The sequence below is a fragment of the Canis lupus genome, chromosome 1 (genome assembly GCF_048164855.1).
Source record: "Canis lupus baileyi chromosome 1, mCanLup2.hap1, whole genome shotgun sequence".
NCBI lineage: Eukaryota > Metazoa > Chordata > Mammalia > Carnivora > Canidae > Canis > Canis lupus.
In genome coordinates, this window is record NC_132838.1 from 114,679,485 (window position 1) to 114,695,785 (window position 16,301).

At 56.0% G+C, this 16,301-nt stretch overlaps 3 protein-coding genes across 7 annotated transcripts in view; 2 read left to right on the top strand and 1 right to left on the bottom strand.

Annotated features, from left to right (window-relative positions):
* FBXO17 (F-box protein 17) overlaps window positions 1–3,713 on the top strand; it is a 28,594-nt gene extending 24,881 nt beyond the window's left edge. For both annotated transcript variants that reach the window (XM_072778764.1, XM_072778774.1), the window contains one exon: window positions 1,296–3,713. In XM_072778764.1, coding sequence (XP_072634865.1) covers window positions 1,296–1,439 — 144 coding nt within the window. In that variant the 3' untranslated portion in view covers window positions 1,440–3,713. The remainder of the gene's footprint in view (window positions 1–1,295) is intronic.
* On the bottom strand, window positions 3,030–6,786 carry MRPS12 (mitochondrial ribosomal protein S12). Of its 3 annotated transcripts, none has more exons than XM_072778816.1 (3): window positions 6,504–6,786; window positions 5,958–6,025; window positions 3,030–3,712 (listed from the first exon to the last, which is right to left on the bottom strand). In XM_072778816.1, exons 2-3 carry the CDS (start codon window positions 6,004–6,006, stop codon window positions 3,342–3,344), a joined length of 420 nt encoding a protein of 139 aa, XP_072634917.1. In that variant the 5' UTR covers window positions 6,007–6,025; window positions 6,504–6,786; the 3' UTR covers window positions 3,030–3,341. The 3 variants fall into 3 exon arrangements, with proteins under 3 accessions (XP_072634917.1, XP_072634900.1, XP_072634908.1); XM_072778799.1 differs by lacking the exon at window positions 6,504–6,786 and adding an exon at window positions 6,315–6,404; XM_072778807.1 differs by lacking the exon at window positions 6,504–6,786 and adding an exon at window positions 6,278–6,358.
* Window positions 6,541–16,296, top strand: SARS2 (seryl-tRNA synthetase 2, mitochondrial). 2 transcript variants are annotated; one of them, XM_072778643.1, is made up of 16 exons: window positions 6,544–6,859; window positions 9,705–9,800; window positions 11,162–11,191; window positions 11,759–11,899; window positions 11,979–12,033; window positions 12,462–12,525; window positions 12,742–12,847; window positions 13,681–13,728; window positions 13,961–14,069; window positions 14,343–14,388; window positions 14,472–14,559; window positions 14,642–14,751; window positions 15,286–15,379; window positions 15,468–15,560; window positions 15,673–15,738; window positions 15,825–16,296. In XM_072778643.1, the coding sequence occupies exons 1-16, from the start codon at window positions 6,593–6,595 to the stop codon at window positions 15,966–15,968; spliced, it is 1,557 nt and encodes a 518-aa protein (XP_072634744.1). In that variant the 5' UTR covers window positions 6,544–6,592; the 3' UTR covers window positions 15,969–16,296. The 2 variants fall into 2 exon arrangements, with proteins under 2 accessions (XP_072634754.1, XP_072634744.1); XM_072778653.1 differs by lacking the exon at window positions 12,742–12,847 and having other exon boundaries at window positions 6,541–6,859; window positions 11,162–11,294.
* Window positions 16,297–16,301: the final 5 nt, after the last annotated feature.

Here is a 16,301-nt window from a genome sequence, read left to right on the forward strand (position 1 = left end):
GGTCGTGAGACTGAGCACTGGGTCGGAGCCTGCTTATGATTCTCTCTCTCCCTCTGCACCTCCGCCCCCACCCCCAGCTTGGGCACACTCTCTCTGAAAAAAAAAAAAAAAATCAAAGTAACTTTTGAGGTGGCCTTGTTTCCTCTCCTGATCTCCTCCTCCCCACCCAACACAGATCCAGAAAGAGCCCATTTAAAAGTGAGTCAGATCACAAGCCTCTCCTCCAAGGGCTGCATCTCAGAGGAAAAGCCCAAGTTTTATCATGCAGCTATAAAAGGGGATGAAGTGTGGATCCATGCTACAGCATGGATGAACCCTGACAGTGGGATGCTAAGTGAGAGGCCAGGCACAGAAGGCCACATATTGTAGGATTGCATTTATACAAAATGTCCAGAAGCAGCAAAGCTCATAGAAAGAGAAAGCAGATAGGTTGGCTAGGAGGAGGAATTGGAAGTGACAGCTAATGGATATGAGGCTTTTTTCTGGGGTGATGGAAACGTTCCAGAATTAGATAGTGGTCATAGTTGCAGAACATTGTGAATATACTAAAAACCATGAAATTGTAGTTTTAAATGGAGCAGTTTGTTAAGTGAATATTATCTCAACAAAAAAAGTCTTCACAAGATAAGAAAAGCCAGAAGCCAAAGTCCTGCGATGGTCCACAAGGTCCCTCATGATCAGCCCTTTACCCCTGACACCACCTCCTGTTCTCCTCTCACTCTGCTCCAGACACAATTCTACCTCAGGGCCTTTGCGCTGACTGTTCCTCTGTTTGGAACACTCTTTGACCTGATCCCCACATGGCTCCTTCCCCGCTTCAGGTCTCTGCTAAATAGTGCCTTAGTGGTGCCTCCGCTCACTCACTTAACAACCTCACACCCCTGCCCCTTACCTGCAGCTGTCTTCAGAGTCTGACTCTCCTTCTAGATTGTCAGCTTTGGGCAGTCCCAGTGGCTCAGCAGTTTAGAGCCACCTTTGGCCCGAGGCGTGATCCTGGAGACCCGGGATCGAGTCCCACGTCAGGCTCCCAGCATGGAGCCTGCTTCTCCCTCTGCCTGTGTCTGCCTCTCTCTCCTTCTGTGTCTCTCATGAATGAATAAATAAATAATCTTTAAAAAAAAAAATTGATTGTCAGCTTTACCAGGGAAGGACCTTTTTGTTTTCTTCACTGCTGTATCCCCAGCACCTAGAGCAGGGCCTGGTACCTCGCCAGTCCTTGGGGAGCGCCTGTTGAGGAAGTGGAGGAAGAGAAGGCCCCACAGGTCCTCACTTTCTCGCTCTCCTTCCCCATGCAGGTGTCTCATGTCTTCACCAACTTCGGCAAGGGCATCCGCTACGTGTCTTTTGAGCAGTATGGGAGAGACACGCGTTCCTGGGTCGGGCACTATGGTGCCCTGGTGACCCACTCCAGTGTGAGGGTCAGGATCCGCCTGTCCTAGCCAACCAGGGTGACCCAGCCTTCCAGAATGTACTGCCATCTGCCGGACATCATCATTGGTCAAGAGCAGCCTTGCAGCCGGGAGCCAGAAGCATGTAGACAGTGGGAGTCCCATGTGGCCCATTCCCGGCAGACCTCCAGTGAACCCCACTTGCTACTGCTTCAGCATGGTGGCCCACATGCTGTGCAAGAAACTGGGATCCAACCAAGGTGCTCACACTGCCCCAGCTTCCTGGGGTGGGGGAAGTCACTCAAAGTGACTCAGAGATGTTTACTTTGCTTGCAAATTGTTTTCTTACATGCGTGGATGTCGGTCAGTAGACTGAGTCAACACACAAAGGCCAAACCAGGATTTGGAATAGTGGGGGAAAGCTGCTGACAACCTGGGACAGTGACTGGAGGGGATCCCAGCAGCTAGCAGGGAGCAGAGGTTAGGCGGGGATCTATCCTTGAGGTCACTAACAGGAGCATCAAAGGGGACCCTCTCTGCAGTCTTGGGGAGTCTCTGGGATTCGGACGTGGGGCCTGTGCAACCTCCTCCAGCACCACCTATCAGCACCTGCCCATTGGGCCTGACTGGTGCTGTTTCTTTCAGAATTCTGGAATCCCCGCTGATCCCCAAACCATGTCCCCCACCCTACCTCCTGCCCCCTCAGGACAGCTCCCCTCCTGCTGGGCAACAGACTGCTTTTCTCTACTCTCTGGTGTTCAGACTCCAGGAGCAAGGCATGCCACAAGGGAAAGAGCGCCTGCCTGCCTCCCTGGTGTCTCCTGCTATCTCCCCAGCTGGGCACAGCCAACAAACTAGCTCAATAAAATTGGTGCTAAATGTGAAATGACAGGGGACTTTTATCTATGATCAATGCACTGTCCACCCCCAGCCCTGATCCTAAAAGGCCTTGTGGGAGGTTTCCAACCATGAGAACTTTAGGTGTACAAAGCTCCATGCAGTAAATGGAAGGCAGGCGCTGTTATTTGGTCCAGGAGGAAACAGGCTCAGAGTTTAAATGGCCTGCCCAAGGTCACCCGGTAGGTAAGCAGGGGAAGCAGGACCTGCACCAAGCCCAGTGATAGAAGGACAGCTCCCAAATGGTAAAATCTAACATGGCCAAGCACGTGGTCAGGTGAGGTCAGTATTACTCTTGGTGCCACTTCTTGAGGGAGGAACAAACATATCCAAAGTCACAGAACAAAGAGGGAGAGCCAGGATTCAGACCCAGGTGTGTGTGAGTCTGAAAATAACCCAGAACAGCTCCCAGGCAGGCAGCAGTGCATCCCATCTGATCCTTTCAATACCCCTTCCACAGATAGGAAGCTGGAGGACCCGGCTGTCCTTGCCCAGATCCTGGGACTGCAGGAAAGGGAAATGGACCTTGGTGCTGCCTACCTGACTCCAAAACTCCCAACAGAGTAGCCACCTGCATGTCATACACTCAGAGCAACAAATTTAATCTTCACCAAACCCAACAAGGAGGATACTATGGGTAGAGCTATTTTCTGGAGAAAACTGAAGCCCATAAGGGATGTCAGTGGCTAATACCACGCAGCAGGCAAATATTGTGCAAGAGGGTTCACATTACAACCATGGGGGTGTGTGTGTCTGTATTTATTGCAACCCCTTCCCAGAGACAGCAGTACAGGGCCTTCCTTATCTCAGCAGAAGAGGTCCCTTGAGTCAATGCACTACACAAGGAAGGCAAGGGTGTGGACAGAGGGGTGCTTTTCCTAACTCACATCCAGAACCCCTATGGGCAAGCAGTGTTCCAGATGGAAGAGGCGAAGCCAGGACTTAAACCCAGGACCAGGTGCTTCCAGAACTGGAATAGCTTCCCAAGAATACTGCAGGCCTCCAGAGAGAAAGATCCTGTTCTGGGTGAACCCCAGCCTGCTGCGGCCCGGACAGTCACTTCTTCTTCTGCACATGGCCACAGTCGTACTTGCCACGCACGACAGTGAGCTTCACGCCAGGCAGGTCCTGGGTGCGGCCACCCTGCACGAGCACGACGTGGTGCTCCTGCAGGCTGTGACCCTCTCCGGGGATGAAGCATACAGCCTCTCGGCCTGTGCTGAGCCGCACACGGCAGCACTTGCGGTTGGCCGAGTTGGGTTTCTTGGGCTTTCGGATGAATGTGCGCAAAACCACTCCCTTCAGCTGTGGCCGGCCAGCCGTGGGGCCCAGAGGTGGAGGCGGCCACTTCGGAAGCCCCCGGCGATGCATCTGGTTCAGGGTGGCCATGGTGCGGGTGGTCCACAGCTGGGAGGCCAGGGCTTGGCCTGGAGACACACAACCGGGGACAACAGGGGATGGTTATTATCCCAGTGAAGGGGTAAGAGTTCTGGGCACTGTTCCAAGCACTCTACAAGGATGTGTTTACGTCTAGGGGCGGTCACAAGTAGGAGTAGTAATGTTTACTGGGCAACCATCACATGTCAGGTTCTGTTTTAAACATTTAATGTGGATTAACTCATTTTATGCTGCAAGGAAGATACTGACTTTAATGCTGCTTAAAAATAATAATAAAAGCGAACAGATTAACACCATGTCAGGGACTGTTCTGTGCACTGTACCCACCTTAACTCACGCCACCTCCAGAGCAACCCAACGGGATATTTTGGGGAGGGGTCCCTCCTCCTCCCTGTCATACTCACTTCCAGCCCCCATAAGTAGATGATGTCAGTTGAACTTTCATATAGACCCCTTCCTCTCTCCACTGCATCAACTCTGGGCCTGTCCAGGCTCATCTCTTGATCCCTACTCCTCCCTCCTCCTACACTCTAGTCCCCACATGCAGCTGGAGGGACCCTGTGGACACCTGGGTCAGGCCATGTCCCTCCCCTGCTCAGAGCCCTCCCCCCTGCGGTGCCCTCTGACTTAGGCAAGAGACAAAGTCCTTCCCATGGCCCATGAGGCCCCAGTTGATCTGCCCCCATTACTTCCCTGACCTTCATCTCCCCTACTAGCCCCCTTGCTCATCCTGCTCCAGCCAGTGTCCCCAGAAACACCAACAGAAAGGAGACCAGTCGGGCAGCCCAGTTGGCTCAGCGGTTTAGCACCGCCTTCAGTCCAGGGTGTGATCTCAGGGTCCCAGGATCAAGTCCCACATCGGGGTCCCCACAGGGAGCCTGCTTCTCCCTCTGCCTGTGTCTCTGCCTCTCTCTCTCTCTCTCTCTCTGTGTCTCTCATGAATAAATAAATAAAATCTTAAAAAAAAAAAAAAAAAAAAGGAAGAAAGACCAGTGTGGCTGCAGTCTACTAAGAAGACTGGGGGTGGGGGGGAGCAGAGCTATATATTTCCAAGGCAGACTGATGGGACTTGCTTATGGATAGGATGTAGGATGTAGGATGTAGGATGTCAGAAGATACCACCATAACTGGATCCTCTTCAGCAAACATTCATTGAGCACCCTGTCTTGGCCCCAATCCTGGAGGCACGGTGGTGACAGAGACAGCCCTTGGCACATCCTCCTGGAGCTCCCAGTTCAGGGCTTTAGGTTATCCTTTTCCTGTCACTAGCATGGATGCCTTTTTGCACCCAAACTTTACAGTCCCTCCATATCCAGGGCCAGTCCTGGCCCTATGTCTATTTCCATGTCTCCTTATGTGTCAAATTACAGCAAAATCCTTAAAAGGGATGAGATATTCCCCTTCTTCCTCTTGGTGATAGCCTCTTCCAAGTGGTATGCCTTAAGCAAGACTCTGCCCCTCCATGTCCTCACTGTGTCACAGGCACCATAATCACACCTACCCCCCGCCACCCCCCCGCAGTACGTGTATGAGGGGCTACCCTTAGAGACACATGTCAAGCCAGCCCAGAGTTGGGACACCCGGATGGCTCAGGGGTTGAGCACCTGCCTTTAGCTCAGCTTGTGATCCTGAGATCCAATCCTGCATCAGGCTCCCCGCAAGGAGCCTGCTTCTCCCTCTGCCTGTGTCTCTACGCCTCTGTGTGTCTCTCATGGGTAAATAAAATCTTAAAAAAATTAAAATAAAAAAAAAAATCTACCCCAGTTCCCTGGCAGGGTGCAAGCCTGTCATGTGATCCTTAGTGAGTGGCAACCAGAAAGTGCTTAATAAATATTGCAAAGAGTGAATAAATGACCGAAATACCTCGCAAAGGGCATGGCCAGGAGAAGGACGTGATGTCCCTAGAGCCAGTAAGGACGTAAATTAAGCATCCCCCTCCGTACCTGGCACACACTAGGATCTTGAAAAATACCAGCTGAACGAATGAGTTAAACGCTTTGCTTGGATGTCTCACCCACGGGGGGGGGGGGGGGGCGGGGAGGGGTTATTTAATAAGTATTTGCTGAAGAAATCGATAATTGACCCAACCGACCCGACGACGCCCCCAATGCAACGACTTCCCCCGTCACCCCTGCAGCGGGAGCTCTGCTAACACCCACCACGCATCCCTAGTTTTAAACCGCGATTCCCCGGGGGCTGCGGCAGAGGCACCCAAGTCCCAGCGCGGAAAACCCTCGTCCAGCTGCGTCTCTGCAGCTCGAGATCCCAACTTACCGTAACTTAGGGACGCGCGGAGGCCACGGAGAAGGCCGGACCAGGACATCCCGCCGTCTGCAGGGTCCCTGCGTTGGAGGATAAGAGAATCAGGAAGGAAAAGGGGACTGGCCGTAGCCCGGGCAGGGCCCAAATCCTCCCATCCCGTCCTCAGAGCCTTCGGATTTAAATCCGAGGAATTTCCTGACAGTCTAACCCCTCACGCTGCTGACACAAATTCCCTCCGTCAATTTTACTTTCGCTCGGAGTAGACTCCGGGCACCCAGCGACCTCTCCCCACCCCCCAACCCCCGCACACAGAAGGGAAACTGAGGAGAGACCCGGGAAGTCCTGAGAAGCAGGGGCTCCACCACCCACCCCAGCAAGGTCCGCAGGCACGCTGAAGCGACCTCTAGCCCGCCCGGAGGCCACCCTGCCAGGGATTGGCTGGACCTGCCTGTCGTGTACGCTGAGGGGGCGGGGCGTAGACCACGATTGGTCAACGACAGAGCCAATCTCGGTCAGTTTTTCCTTCCGAACTGCGTCGCAGACGCGAGCGGCGCTCACCGCCTTCCCGGGTCGCAGCTGCTTTGCAATTGGTCTAAACGCGGAGTGGGCGGGGCGAAGGGTGCGCGACTCCTTGTCCCCTGTCCAAGATGGCTGCGTCCATGGCGCGCCGCTTGTGGCTTTTGGTGGCTGGTCGGGGTCTTCGGCCCCGGAGAGGCTGCGTCCGCAGCCACAGCCCGAGGAGAACTTTCGCCACGGAGAGACGAGACCGGAACCTCCTGTACGAGCACGCGCGCGAGGGCTACAGCGCGCTCCCCGAGCTGGACATGGAGCGCCTGTGCGCATGCCCGGAAGAGGCCGCGCGCGCCCTGCAGCTCCGCAAGGGGGAGCTGCGGCCGGAAGACCTGCCCGCGATCGTGAGTGCGCTTGCGCCGGCCGTCAGCCGCGGGGCCGCGCGGGGCTTGCAGGAGACTCTCCGGCAGGGGGCGAACCTATCGCAGGAATGTTAGTTCTTTCCCGGGTTTAGCCGACACGTGCTTGGCACCCACGTATGTGCCAGTTATGCACGGAGTGCCAGGGTCCTCGTGTCTACACACCCATGAAGCGTCTGTTTCATAAAGCGTGCCGAATACCTGCTTTGCGCTTAGGAACTTCCCACATGCCAGGCTTAAGACCACAAAAAAATGGGGGAAAGGGGCAAAAAATGAGGGGTGGGGTGTAAATCAGAGGGTGGAGGGATCTGCCTTTGGAGAGTAAGAGGTAGAGTCCTGCCCCTGCCCCACGGGTAGCAGGCAGCTAAATATTTAATGAATGAATCGTTCTACCTGCAGCTATGTCAGCAGCATCTACTATGTCCCAGGTGTTGAGGATAAGGGGGTAAATAATATATATAATACTACCTGCCACGGAACGAGAAGCAGAGCCACCGTGTTGCTAGACCTTGCTGGGGTGCTAAGGAGGGTCCTGTTCTAAGGGCTCTGTACATTTTTGCCTCATTTCAGTTTCACAACCACCCTATGGTGCCATGATGGCCCTCATTAGAGGAGAAACTAAGGCCCAGAAAAATTACTTAAAAAGTGTGGCTGTTCCTCAAGAAATTAAACATGGAATTACCATATTATCCAGCAATCCCACTTCCGGGTATATTCCCCAAAGAAGGGAAAGCAGGGACTTGAACAGGTATTTGTGTACCCACGTTCATAGCAAGATTATTTACAGGAGCCGAAAGATGGAAGCGACCCAAGTGCCCATGGATGGATGAATAGATACACAAAATGTGGTACATACGTTACAGTGGGATATGATTCAGTAAAAAGGGAAGGACATTGTGACACGTGCTACAACATGAATGAACCTTGAGGACGTTATGCTAAGTGAAATAGGGCTATCACAAAAAGACAAAACTGTATGATTCCATTCATACGTGGTACCTAGAGTAGTCAAATTCACAGAGACAGAAAATAGAGTGGTGGTTGCCAGGGGCTGGGGAGAGCGGGGAATGGGAAGATGGTGTAGAGTTTCAGCTTGGGAAGATAAAGTTCCAGAGGTGGATGGTGGAGAGGGCTGCTTAGCGTTGCAAATGCAGTTAATGCCACTGAACTATACACTTAAAAATGGTTAAAATGGCAAATTTTATGTATATTTTACCATAGCCATTTCTTTATTTATTTAAAGATCTTTTTTAAAAAATTTATTCGTGAGAGACACACACAGATAGAGGCAGAGACATAGGCAGAAGGAGAAGCAGGCTTCCTGCACAGAGCCCAATGCTGGACTCAATCCCAGGACCCGGGGATCACGTCCTGAGCCAAAGGGAGACGCTCAACCACTGAGTCATCCTGGCATCCCTATTTTTTTTTTAAGATTTTATTTATTTATGAGAGAGAGAGAGAGTGAGTGCATGAAGGTAGTGGGGGAACAGAGGGAGAGGTAGAAGCAAACTGCCTGTTGAGTGCAGAGCCTGACACAGGGCTGAACCTAGGACCCTTCAATCATGATCTGAGCCAAAGTCAGACACCTGACCAACTGAGCCACCTAGGCACCCCTACCATAGCCTTTTAAAGTGCTGGTTTAGAGATCCTAAATTATTCATAACCTACTAATGGATCACATCCCAAAGCTTGCAAAACTTCTTTAGGGCATGAAGTTTGAAGAAAAATATGGCTTGTGGCTTTATGGGCAATAAGAAGGCATGTGAATTGTTCCTAGGAAACCTGGGGAGCTGGGTGCTTTCAGGCAGGAGATGGATTGTGTAGGAACTCTGGCTGGAGGAGGTGAGCCTGCAGGGTGAGAGGCTGGCACAGGGGTCCTCATGGGAGAGGACAGGATCTGGATTGGGGCAGGAGTCAAGGGATGGGAGGAGGACAGACCTGATGGATGTTCCTGAGGCAGAAAGGTCAGGACATGGTACCTGGCCACAGAGCTGGGGTGGCATCCAGCAGGAGGCTCAGGGCTCTGGGGTAGGGGATGGGAGTTTGTGGGCCAGATCTGGGGGAGAGATGCTTTTCCTCAAGGCACTCTTACACGTAGTGAGTGGTGGAGTGTTCAGGGGACATCCAGGGGGAGCCCCCCAGTGGGTAGCCAACCACTTTGTGGCCTGCTCTCCCCTTCTGGCTTCCAGCCCCAGAGGGTAGGGCTATGTTGTTTGCCCCATTTTGTCAAAGGGAGAGCTGCAGCCAAAGAGGTCAGTGGGGTTTGCCCAGGGATGTGGGCTCTCACAGAAGGACCTCACAGCAGTAGGGGTGCCCATGAACAAGAGCTGAGCCTGCATGTGGAGGGGACAGGTTTAGCACACAGCCCCATAGGACAGAGGCTGCTTCTCATCTGTGAGACTCAGAGGTGAGTGCTGGCAGGGCCTCAGCTCATGCCCTTCAGCATGGAGGGTCCTTTCATCTTCTTGCTCCGCATCCCTTAGGATGCTGCCCGGTTTGACCCTCCTCAGAGTCCATCATCCAGTCCAAGGGAGTGAGAGACAGAAAGTCCAGCATGGGGACTTATCTTTAAGGAGGTGACCGAAGACTCACATTCCCACTCATGTCCATTGGTTGGTCTTGGACCCAGGAGCACACACAGCTGCAAGGGAGGCTGGGAAATGTATCTAAATTCTGGGCAGCCACGTGCCTTACACCAGGGAGCTCTAGCATGAGAGGGCAGGAGGGGAGACGGGCCACTGGGGTCCAGATGGCCAGAGGGACAGGCTCCAGCGAGAAGGGGCAGGAGACAGAGGCCACTTCACACCTTTCCCTCTGTGTCCACCCCCAGATCTCAACATGGCAGGAGCTGAGGCAGCTGCAGGAGCAGATCCGGAGTCTGGAGGAAGAGAAGGGGACTGTGGCTGAGGCAGTACGGGCCCTGCTGGTGAGCATGGGGGTCCTAGGTTGGGGGGGCTTCACTGTGCTGATTCGACCTCAGTTTCCCCTCTCGCAGTCCACGATGGCTGGCGTCTCTTTGCATGACTCTGCCAGAGGCAGAAAGCAGGACTTCGGTGGCTCACATGTCCTTTTTCAAGAGCAGGGAGACCTTTCCTGAAGCATCCAGCAAGGTCCCTTCATGCCTCATGGGCCCAGACACCCGACACCCACACCTGTCATCAGTAGGAGGGATGGAGTTACTACAGTGGCCTTAGGACTCCTTGAGAGGCAGCCCCTGGCTTAGCCCATGTTCCCTGAACTACAGGGAGGGAGTGCCCAAGGAGGGTAAACTGAGTCAGGTGTCTGTGGGATTGGAGGAGGAAAGGCAAATAGTCTTGGGTTAGATGGCCAATAACATCTGCCATGGGGGCAGAAAAGTAATCCTAAAATTAACAGCAGACATTTATATAGCAATCACTGCGTGCCAGGCACTGTTCTGGGTGCGACCCTCACGAGTCTGTGAGACAGGAACAGCACGGACCCAATTTACAACTGACACAGCCAGGGCCCCAGGATGTTAAAATGTGCCTCAGTGTCACAGCCAGAAAGAAGTGGCAGAGGCAGGGTTCGCACCCAGGCATTCGGGCTGCTTTCCACCCACCCCTCCCCTCGAAGGCCAATTGCAAGACTCATTACATCTCCCTGTGACACTGGGACCTGCGCGCCAGGCCCCCCGGACTACATGCGTCACAGGCCAGCAGCCAGTGCAGACAACAAAAGTGACCACAGTTAAATGTTCAGTGAGTGCTAACTCATCTCACGGAACCCACGCAGCAGCCCTGCTGGGGACGTCCGATTAGCCCATTTCACAGATGGGAATCCCGAGGCTCGGAGGAGGGACGAGATTTGCCCGAGGACACGCATCCGGGAGACACCCCACGTTCAGATCCAGGTCTGCCTGATTCCGTCTGCTGCTCGGAGTCATAGGAAGTCACACGTTCACAGACTTTACATCTCCAAGTCTCGGTTTTGTCATTTACCGATGCCCACGTCGTGGAGTAGGTTATGGAGAGATAGGACCGCGTGAGGCCTCTGCAGAGACAGGCGTGACGTGGCTCTCAGTCAACAGAGCGGCAGGTGTGATTACTGTCAGTTGTCTTGCCTCCTCCTGGCTTTCCTGATAGAGAAACTGAGGCACAGAGCGGAGGAAGGTCTGTCCGGCCAGGCACCTGCAGAGCAAGATATTCAGAACCCCTTCCACACACCTACCCCTGACCTCTTGCCCCTGTTTGACCTTACACCCCTTGTTTTTTTCCCCTCCTTCCGGGCCCACGAACCTAATCACCGCCTCCACCTCTCTTCTACCAGGTAAACCAGGACAACAGTCAAGTGCAGCAGGTACTACAGGGGGCTGATGTCCCGTCCCTGGGGGGAGCGGGCAGGTGCCAAGTGAGTCCCAATTCCTACATTGTAACAGAAGACAACAGGATTGTCCATCCAGGTGAATCTGTTGGTTCATGAAACAAGAGGCTGGCTCCAGGGCCTGGCTCCATACTTGGTTCTACTTCCCTCTTGTTCCCAGACCAACTTTCTCCCCTCAGAGGAAAGGGGAGGCTGGCTGGGGTGCCAAGGGGACCACTTCCCCCCATAGCCGCACCCGTAGTCCTGGCGCTTGGGTCACATGCCTGTCTTTGAGCCAATCACTGTGGCCAAGGCAGTGGAATGTTCTGGTAGGCCGGGCCTGAGTCCATGACCCACTGGTTATACCACGTGGTGGTGAAGCGAGGTGAGGGAATTTCCCAGAAGGAAATTCAGGATGTTGGGCCAAAGAGACAAAAAAAAAACAAAGAGACAATGGGTGTCCGCCACAGAGGCTCTCCCAGCAAGGTCGAGGCTCTGCTCGAGGTCAGAGTGGTTGAGGGACCCTGCCCCTTCCTGGGCTGACGCCGCCTGCCCCGCCCCCAGGACCCCCAGTATCAGAGTCTGCGGGCACATGGCCGGGAGATCCGCAAGCAGCTCACGGTCCTGTACCCCAAGGAGACCCAGCTCAAGGAGCAGTTCTACCTACAGGCGCTGAAGCTGCCCAACCGGACCCACCCGGATGTGGTGAGCGGAGATGGGCCGTGGGGGAGCCCCGGGGCCCGCCTGGGACCACCTTCCTCAACCCCCCGCTGTCTCTCTGCAGCCCACCGGGGACGAGAGCCAGGCCCGAGTGCTCCACGTGGTCGGAGACAAGCCAGGTGGGGGGCCCCGGGGTCGGATGTGGCTGGAGCCTGTAGAGTCCCGGTGCTCCCCTCCTCCGCCCTGTCTCCTCTGGGTGTGCGCAGCAGGCTGTCCCGTCTCACTCGGGCCCCGGATTCCCTTGGGTTTTCCTGCCTGACTCCCCTCTGGCTCTGGCTTTGGCTCTGGCTCTCTCTCGACCTCCCTCTTTCTTCTTCCTAATGTTCTCTCCCCCTTACCCTCTCACCCCTTTTCTCCCTTGCTTCGCGTCTCTCTCTATCCCTCAATCCGCTTGCCAGTCCCGTCTCTGCCACCATCTCCCCTCCCTTCCTCTCCTCTCTCCCCGTGTCTCTCTCTCTCTCTCTCTCTCTCTCTCTCTCTCTCTCTCTTTCTCTCGCTGCCGCTCCTCCCCGCCGTCTCTCTAATCCAGCTTTTCATCCCGATCCAGCTTTCTCCTTCCAACCCCGGGGCCACCTGGAAATCGCAGAGAAACTCGACATCCTGCGGCAGAAGTGAGCCCGCCCGCTCGCGGCCCTCCCCGCCCTCCCCGCCCCAGCAGCTGGCTCAGCACCAGGTGTGCAGCCACCAAGGCCTCACCCCGCATGAATGTTTGATGCCCGGTCCCCCGCCTGGCAGCTGGCCTCTGCCCTGGGGTGCAGAAGAGCCCCCGTCGCCCCCCACCAGCCCCAGCCCACACGCACCCGCCTGTCCGCCCATCTGTCTCCCAGGCGCCTGTCCCATGTGTCCGGCCACCGCTCCTATTACCTGCGTGGGGCTGGTGCCCTCCTGCAGCACGGCCTGGTCAACTTCACACTCAACAAGCTCATCCACCGGGTATGGGCCAGGATGGGCAGGCTGCCTGGAGGGGGTGACACTGACACAGACTCAAAGGCTCAAGGTGGGGAGGTGGGGGGTAACCTCTGCTCCAGTCACTGGTTACAGAGCTTTAGGTGTATTTTTTTTTTTTTAAGATTTTATTTATTGATTGATGAGAGACACAGAGAGGCAGAGGGAGAAGCAGGCTCCATGTAGGGAACGCGATGCGGGACTCGATCCCAGGACCCTGGGTCACAACCTAAGCCGAAGGCAGATGCTCAGCCGCTGAGCCATCCAGACATCCCACTTTAGGTGTATTATTAAGACGTTTAATTCTTAAAGCAACCTTAGGTGTAGGTGCTATTACCCCCACTTCAGAGAGGGAGAAATTAAGGCCTCCAGGGGGCGCAACTAGTCCAGGATCTGATGGCCGCTGCCTGGAGCTGGCCCCAGAGCTGTGTGACCTCAGTGCCTGCCTGTAGCATAGAGGGGGTGTCGGGAAACGTGCTGCTGAAACAGGAGCTGGAGGCGTGGGGTGTAGGCAGCAGCAAGGGACTCGGGCATTTCCGGAGGGCACTGGGGAGCCACAGAAAGCTTTCGCCACACCTCTCACTACCCTGGGCCGGATGAACTGAGCAAGGAAACCATGAGGCGCCAGCAGAGAGGGGCCCTAGGGACGGCTCCAAGCCCCCCTACTCGGGCCTTCCTCGGTTTCCTCTGAGGCGGGATGGGTTTTAGAAGGACAGGTGGGAGCTATGGGCCAGCTCTGCAGTGTCGCTTCTTCGGGTCTGAGCTTGGGGCCTGGCGGGGGTCCAGGCCGTGCGCCTCAGCCAGCCCCTTCCTCTTCACAGGGCTTCACCCCCATGACGGTGCCAGACCTCCTCCGAGGAGCTGTGTTTGTGAGTGCTCCCCACGCCCAGCTGTGTGCCAGGCCCTGTTCTGGGGACCCCACTCATAAAGAACAGCCTATCTCCCCGGCAGAGACCACCCTGGGACTGGGTTGAGGGTCCCAGGCCACAACAGGGAGGCCAGGGCAATTCTAGAAGCTTCCGGGGAAGGACCGGGGGTTGTGACTGCAACATGGAGGCCAAGGTCATCTGTCCCCTGACCTCAATGGCTTGGCCTCCCCAGGAAGGCTGTGGGATGACGCCAAATGCCAACCCATCCCAGATTTACAACATCGACCCCTCCCGCTTCGAAGACCTCAACCTGGCTGGGACAGCAGAGGTGGGGCTTGCAGGTAAGCACCTGCCTGGAGGCAACAGCAGGGGTGAGGATGCCTCCAGAGATTGCAGGGGAACAACCAGGGCCATCCTAGGGGTGATGGCCACCTGCCTAGGATGTCTCAGTGACCCCAGGGCCAACACGTACCGTTGTGTAGGTCGTTTACTGCACAACAGCACAGTAAGGATCCAGCCACATACCAGAGGGGACACCTTTTCTAATTCTCCCAGAGGTTTCCTGTGAGTGGGTGGTGCCCTGGCTGACCCATCCTGTCCCCCTCTCCCCCTAGGCTACTTCATGGACCACTCCGTGGCCTTCAGGGACCTGCCGATCAGGTGATGCCCCGTTCCTGTAGAACATGTCCCCACCCGTGACGTTCCTTCTCCCCTCCCTGACTCCACCTCCCTGGCTCCCCCAGGATGGTTTGTTCTAGTACCTGCTACCGGGCCGAGACAGACACAGGGAAAGAGCCACGGGGACTGTATCGAGTACACCACTTCACCAAGGTTGGTGTAGCCGGAACCGGAGAGGAGGGCCTCCGCAATGACCCAGGGCCTCCTGACCCGTGTGCCCACTGCGCTGCCCCAGGTGGAGATGTTTGGGGTGACAGGCCCTGGTCTGGAGCAGAGCTCACAGCTGCTGGATGAGTTCCTGTCCCTGCAGATGGAGATCTTGACAGAGCTGGGCCTGCACTTCCGGTGCGGAGAAGGGCAGGGGTGAGGGAGGAGGGATGGGCTGGCTAGTGCTCCCTCACCGTGAACACCCTCACACCCCCACCCTCCGGCCCCTTTTCCCGTATTAGGAATATATACAGGGTGTGTGTCTGGGTCTAAAATCCCGTGTAGGCCACAGGATGGAGACGGCAGCCAAGGCAGCGCGGGGCGCTCCGGGGTGGAGACCCGGGCCCCTTCCATCTCGTGGCTCCCATCCCTAGGTGCCGCCCCATCTGCGCTGCACCCGAGGGGCTCCTCACTGCCCCTTCCCTTTTGGGCAGGACCTGGTGGGCAGCCCCACGCCCTCCTGCCTCATCTGTTAGGCTTCCAGAGAGGCTGGGGGATGTGGGCTTTCTCCCCGGTTACCTGTTACAAACCCAGGGTGCTGAGAGTGGCACTCTTCGCTCCATCCGCTCCACTCCTGCCCCCCGATACCCTGCCGCATCCTACCACCTTCTCCACCTCGTGCCTCCCCTCCTTATCCTCTGACCTTCACGACAACTGTCTCTTGGGCTGCAGCGTCCTGGACATGCCCACCCAGGAACTGGGCCTCCCCGCCTACCGCAAGTTTGATATCGAGGCCTGGATGCCAGGCCGCGGCCGCTTTGGCGAGGTGAGCCTCCAATATGGTGAGGACGCGCAGTGGGGACAGGGAATGGGATCCCCCACAGCTGACCCTCTTGGCCCACCCCCTCACCCAGGTCACCAGCGCCTCCAACTGCACAGACTTCCAGAGCCGCCGGCTGCACATCATGTTCCAGAAGGAGGCCGGGGAACTGCAGTTCGCCCACACGGTGAGCGCCCGCACCGCCCTGCCCACCGTCCCCACAGCCTCCCTTCTTAGGCCTCAGCCTCTCCCAGGCTGGTAGAGGTCATCACATGGACGTGAGCATGCCTCTCTCCCAGGTGAACGCCACGGCCTGTGCTGTCCCTCGCCTCCTCATCGCCCTCCTGGAGAGCAACCAGCAAGAGGTGAGGGGTGGAAAGATCACCCTCAGGGAGGCAGAGGGGGGAGGCCTGGGGCGCTGGCAGCATCCTGAGGCCTGCTCTGTCCCCAGGATGGCTCCGTCCTCGTGCCCCCTGTCCTCCAGCCCTACCTTGGCACCGATCGGATCACTGTCCCCACTCACGTGCCTCTCCAGTACATCGGACCCAACCAGCCCCAGAAGTCCAGGCTCCCCAGCCAGCCTCTTCCGAGCTGAGAGCTCACCCTCATTGGTCAGCAGGGCTGTCGCTGCTTCCTGGAGCTCAGGGGACTCTGGAAACCCGGGACCTATTTTCCTGAGCCTGTCCTGACATCTGCATTCCTCGTGTCAGCTCCGTGCCTGGGCCCCTTCCCTTCTTCCCCAATTTTCTCAGAACCAGCCAGTGACCCTGTCATCACTGACAGTCCCAACCCTGCACCAGAAAGCAGGACATCTGGGGACTTGACGGTTGTAAGGACAGGGAAGGAGAGGAAGAGTCCCCAGCCCTCCTTCTTTCCTTCCCTCAGGATGTAGCAGAAAGTCCCCAATAAATGGTCAGAACAAAGGCCT

Bases quoted from the DNA above. Each gene is read 5' to 3' on its own strand.
- MRPS12 (XM_072778816.1), bottom strand. From the start codon at position 6,006: ATGTCCTGGTCCGGCCTTCTCCGTGGCCTCCGCGCGTCCCTAAGTTAC. The intron at 3,713-5,957 runs GTAAGTTGGGAT...GTGTGTCTCCAG, and splicing joins CCGCGCGTCCCTAAGTTACG to GCCAAGCCCTGGCCTCCCAG.
- SARS2 (XM_072778643.1), top strand. From the start codon at position 6,593: ATGGCTGCGTCCATGGCGCGCCGCTTGTGGCTTTTGGTGGCTGGTCGG. The intron at 11,192-11,758 runs GTACTACAGGGG...CCCCGCCCCCAG, and splicing joins ACAACAGTCAAGTGCAGCAG to GACCCCCAGTATCAGAGTCT. The intron at 14,389-14,471 runs GTGATGCCCCGT...TGGCTCCCCCAG, and splicing joins TTCAGGGACCTGCCGATCAG to GATGGTTTGTTCTAGTACCT.